We start from the raw sequence: 5614 nt of genomic DNA, 5'->3' as shown, positions 1-5614 counted from the left end.
ATATAATATCAACATATTGCCCAGCCCTATTGACACACTCACAGTAACCATGCCTGCGAGCTAGTTTATCGCATTTTAATATTCACCATGGTCAACTTGCTAGATAAGCATGCTAACATTTGGTAATTCAAAAAATAAAGTGCAGCCGAGGCTGATGGGAATGCCATTTTTGCAGCTGTTTGATCATAAACTGAAGTCTTGGAGGAGCTAAAGGTTCTACCTGATGTGGTGCCAGATGAAAAGTCCCTCTAATAGTTGTTGAGATATTCAGTCGGGACCAAAGTGATGGATTGACCAAATGGCCTTCCTATCCCTAGAGCCATGCTGTGTTCTTGAAATGGCTGTTTTTATGTCATGGCTCATGCATTTGTCTGGTGTCACTTATGTAACCAACTCCATCTTCCTCTCTTGTCACTTTAGGCTGTTTCTCTCCTTCGTGGAAAGGGAAAAAGTGTTCCAGCCTTTCTGCTGAGGTCAGATGCTTTACCAGCGCTGCATGCTATTAGTGAAACCAGTCATATTGCCATGGACATAATAAAAGACCCCCCTGATCCGGAGTCTGCTTGGACACTGAATCATCACACAGCCGCCTCAGGCCACAATTTTCAGGCTCTCTTACTGGAGAAATCCAAGAGCTTGGCACCAGCCACCATTGTTCAACTGCAGAAAATGCTGACGAAGAGATACTGTGCCGCTACAACTCTGAATATTTCCTGCTGTTTTAAAGAGGGTGAAATAAGATCAGCAATGAACATCAAGAAAATGTCCAAAGAACAGATTGCACGACTACAAATCAGACAAAAAGAGAGCACACGGCGAGCGATGGACATTCTCATGAAGTATGGTGGACAAGCTGCAGTCCGTCAACATGACGTTTTCCAAGCTGCTACTCTGCATTCTGGCAGCACGTCAATGAAAGCCTCAGATGTCCCACAATCAGGGAAAAATAGAAGTTCAGTCAACATGATCAAGAAAAAGGAACATTTGATCAGCAGCTTGCAAAACATTGCTCAGAAGCAACAACCTTTAAAAGCTGTATCTGGTGTGTATGATGGTGATGATGATGATGATGATGATGGATTTTATCTTGAGAAACAACTCTTGTTGGTACCCAGGGAGAAGACAAAATCTATGAAGAGACTCCAGTTTAAGATAAAGACTGCTCAGGAAGATAATAAAGAGAATTTTAACGTGAGGATAATCACAAAACAAGCAGGGCTCCGACGCCCAGAGGGAGAAAGACAAACACAACGATCACTGACAAATATTGAAAATGGAAACCAGAAAAAAATAGCATTCATCCTCCAAGCTGCGCATAAAACAGAGAATAATGATGTTGATCGCAAACAAGTGCTTACTGAGGTGGGAGAAGAAGTCTTAATCATGTTATTCCCTCCAGACACAAAGAGGAGGACACATAAAGTACCATCATCGGAAATAAAACTTATTCTGCACGCAGACACTGGGTGGAAAACGGGAAATATACCCATGAAGGCGTCGGGTGAGCCCCCATCCATGACTAAAGTTACAAAGACAACATTTTTCATTGAAACAAAGAGTTTGAAAGAAAGTCTGTTTTCATTAAAAATGCATGCGCCGCTCGATAGAGCAGACAGTATGGACATAAAACCAGCAGAAATTACAGCTAAAGTAAATACAGTGTCTGTATATACTGAGCAGATCAAATCAACACAAGGACACACAGAAACCTACAATCCAACTAGTGAAATGATGGGCATGAATCCAACTAAACAAGAGGAAAATGTGCCGTCAGAAGAATCCCTCATACCTTTTCCTCCCTCATTTAAAATGATGGAAAGAGAAACTGCAAAAACAGAGCACAGAGCAGAGACAACGACAGTAAACATGGAGACAAAAGGGACAACGTCAAGTACGGAAGCCTTCAATCAAGGCGGTACACAGAAAGCAGACAGACTGCCGAGTAGAGAGACTCCAAGGACAACGAGTCCAGAATTTGAGCCCAGATTTATAAAATGGAAAACTGGGACTACACAAGCTACGACTGAGTCGTCCTTCTCAGGCCTCAGGATGAGACAGGACATCCCTGCAGATACAACCAAACTTCATGAAGGCACTGAAGAAACAGCTGTAACTGAAAGAAAAGAAGTCCAAAATGATCCACTAGTGGACTCATTTACATTTGCAAAACCTTTAGAAACAATCTACAAACAAGCTACAGACACGCTTCCAAAAGTAAGTAAAGTTGATAAAACTGATTTCTATAGAAAACCTGGGGGAATTAAAGGAATAGTTCGACAGTTTGGGATCGCTTCATGGTGGACTGTTAGATGAGAAAATCGACACCACTCTCATGTCGGTCCGTTAGGTGGGAGGCTGGCTACATGTAGCAGAGGATTAGCTTAGCATAGCACAAAAAGTAGACACGGTGGAAACAGCTAGCCATGCTCTGTCCACAGGGACAACATCTGTCCACCAAAGTTCACTTATTAACACGCTATATCTCGTTTGTTCATCCCTAAGAAAACCAAAGTGTAAGAACATCTTGGCTAGACACAGTAAACTTACTGGAGTCTCCGCTGGTTGCCTGGCAACTGCTCAAAAGCTAAAAATTGTTTGGCACAAACCCCCTCACGAAACGAGAAACTGTAATTATTACACTTTGTTTTTGTATGTATTGAACAAATGAGACATTATGTGTTAATTAGTGAGCATTAGAGTTGGAATTTCTGGAATTTCTTTCTTTCTTTTGTCTGAATAATAAAAAAAATAATAACAATAATATGTACTTTTTAAAATCCCACATGAGGAAATTACAATGTTTTCACTCTGTTATTACACACATTACACATAGCCCTGAATTACACACACATGCACTCTATACATGCACTGTATAGAGAGATGGCAGAGTGGGGGGGCTGCCCAAGGAAAGGCGCCCCGAGCAGTTGGGGGTTTGGTGCCTTGCTCAAGAGCACCTTGGCGGTACCTTGAAATGACACTACCGGTCAACAGATTAGTGAACATAATGGGAATGTAAGGGGGGGGGGGGGGGGGGGGGGGGGGGGGGGGGGGGGGGGGGTCTAATTAGAGATAAAAACTCATAAAGCTGCAGGTATATTAGTATTTTTAAAAACATTTTTTTTGGGATATGTTTTTTACTCGAATGATGGACCTTTGAGAGCAAAAATGTTACATCGGTAATAATATAATAATTAAAATAATATTTTTTGTTATAATTCTCATTACCAACTTCTAAAGGTGTATGTATTGTAAGAACAAATGAGCAGTGAGTGTACTAACCCAAAGTTCTCCCTCCAGACTACAGATGACGATATGCCACTCTGCGGAGGTTTAATCCATCGCACTGCAGCTGGGTGGAAACACTGTCTGGAGAGAGCTGCACGAATGAGATCAAAGATGTTTTCCTCAAAGGAACCCACGGATGCATTTAAGCGTACAGGAGAGCAGGAGACAGGACGCATTTCCATCAGAGAGCAGAAAGACAATCTGCTTGACGATGAGGACTACGATCATTTCTATTATTTCGACGGAGTACTGAGAAGAGTTCAGAATAACTTTTACCCCTATTACAAGAGACAAAGACTGAAAGAAAGGAGCCTTGAGGACACAGAAAACAGTGTTTTCACAGTGAAAAATAAAAGAGAAAATCTCCTCAGTTATATGAGACGTCTTACTTTAAGGAATAAGGCCGATCACCCCGAACCATCAGGCCCTGAAGATGATGTGCAGAGAAGATTTAATTGACAGAGTGACTGGAGGATCCTGAACCCTGCAAAACAATTAACAATGCAAAATGCAGGAACACAGTAAAGCACTGATTACACGGATGCCTATTGTTTACCTGCTGGCCAGTAAATGACATGCAATATCCTGCTTTGAGAGTGAGAATGTCATCATCATCCAAACAGATGCCAGAATAACTGGGTGAATAGGCAGGGAGCATCAACACACTGATGTTTTTTCATGTGCAGCTTTGTAAGAGCACTGACTCTAATATTAATGTGTTCTAGTGTATATAGACATCGCACAGACGTTATTAGTATCATCACAGTATACTGGAGATACTGTGGCTGTGACTGTAAATTCAGTTCTATAAATACTTTGTGCATTTTTGATGATAATGTCCATCAAAGCAACTTAAGACACTTCTACTTCTACCTCTGAATGGAGTTTTTAGATTAGTTCAATGGACTCAACCATCCACGCAAGACATTTCTAGGGGAAACATTATGCAATTTATTTAAGTGATTACTAAGAATACATTAATTAAACAGAACCCATTTAAAACAGCATATTAAAAAGCGGATTCTTTGGGTTTAGTAGTCTGTTCAGTCGAACATTTTATCCTTAACATAGTATCTTAAAACTAACTCCTTAGATTCCTTCAGTCTCTACATACTGCAGTGTTTTCTTTTAACTGTCTTTTTTATGTTGCTCAAGACGAATTAGCAAAGCACACCGAAATGTATGCTGCATATACTGTGTATATACACACAAACACACACAATCTGCACTGTTATGGCACTCTGACTGTCTCTCTGTTCTTGTATCTAAGCACCAGCCACACTGAGGCAAATACTTCCACATGTACTGCACTCTCCTGTGTCTCGGAAATATTTTAGCATTAGTTAAAGGCTATGGGTATAAATATTCACTTGCGAGACATTTTGTCCCCTGGAATAGGTAAAGCTAAAAGGAGCCCTTGTTGATAAATAACACATAGTCTAACTCTCTTTAAAAAATATACTACAAATTTGTTTTGCCAAATTAGTAGTACTGCTGCCTTCTTGTTTCTATTCTGTACAGAATATAGACATAATTTCAGGATCGCATAAACTCAGATACATATATATATATATATTTTTTTTTTGCCAGGGCAGCTGGATATATTTGTTATTTTCTGTGCCGTTTTAAAAGCAACATGACAGCTTTGATATGTTTTTCATGGCAGATATTTTGATGTAGCACTGACCTTATACAGTTAAGGTACCATCACAACTCTACTTCATGATCAGTCACAGCTATTTCAAAGGATTAGATGCATGCACCTCTTGGTTGTAATTCAGTCCACCTTACTTCATAAGTTTATTAATTTACTGTAACCAATATTAACCCTCCTGATGGGAAATAATTCTTCAGTCTGAGGAATTAGATCCATTTTTGACCCTCTTCTTTTAGTTAGTGTGTAAAATGACATGCTGCTTCCATCTTGTGATATGATGAAAGTCTCACTAATGTCAAACAATTCAAAGACGCTCATCTGTACAAAACATTTATTTGAAATTGACATAAAAAGAGCTTTGATGTATTTGCATAATTTATATCTGAAATCCATGACAAGCAAACAATAACTAAGGGGGAAATGGCGTAACGGCAAACAGACGTTTTAACACAAGTTAAAAGGAAATTAATTGAGCAGCTTAGGACTTGCAATGAAATATGTAAAACACAGAAATGATTTAAAAAAAAGAGAACTGTGAACATAACATGCACTGAAGCACATACACTGCTATGCTATTTCAGGAAAGGCCAGGAGGAACATTTAAAAGAATAAAAAGAGTCTAAAAAGAGTTGAAAGGAGAATGTGAGGTGGGGGGGGGGGGGGGGGGGGGGG

The 5614-nt window shown here is 39.9% G+C and overlaps 1 protein-coding gene across 1 annotated transcript; it reads left to right on the top strand.

Moving 5' to 3' along the window:
* Positions 1-425: 425 nt before the first annotated feature.
* LOC117959827 lies at positions 426-4591 on the top strand. Its single transcript, XM_034897158.1, has 2 exons — positions 426-2214; positions 3298-4591. Exons 1-2 carry the CDS (start codon positions 526-528, stop codon positions 3742-3744), a joined length of 2136 nt encoding a protein of 711 aa, XP_034753049.1. The 5' UTR covers positions 426-525; the 3' UTR covers positions 3745-4591.
* The last annotated feature ends 1023 nt before the right edge of the window (positions 4592-5614 follow it).

Source organism: Etheostoma cragini, chromosome 16 (genome assembly GCF_013103735.1).
Source record: "Etheostoma cragini isolate CJK2018 chromosome 16, CSU_Ecrag_1.0, whole genome shotgun sequence".
Lineage (NCBI taxonomy): Eukaryota > Metazoa > Chordata > Actinopteri > Perciformes > Percidae > Etheostoma > Etheostoma cragini.
The sequence above is the reverse complement of the archived record's forward strand: the minus strand, read 5'-3'. Positions and strand labels throughout refer to the sequence as shown.

Bases quoted from the DNA above. Each gene is read 5' to 3' on its own strand.
- LOC117959827 (XM_034897158.1), top strand. From the start codon at position 526: ATGGACATAATAAAAGACCCCCCTGATCCGGAGTCTGCTTGGACACTG. The intron at 2,215-3,297 runs GTAAGTAAAGTT...TTCTCCCTCCAG, and splicing joins CTACAGACACGCTTCCAAAA to ACTACAGATGACGATATGCC.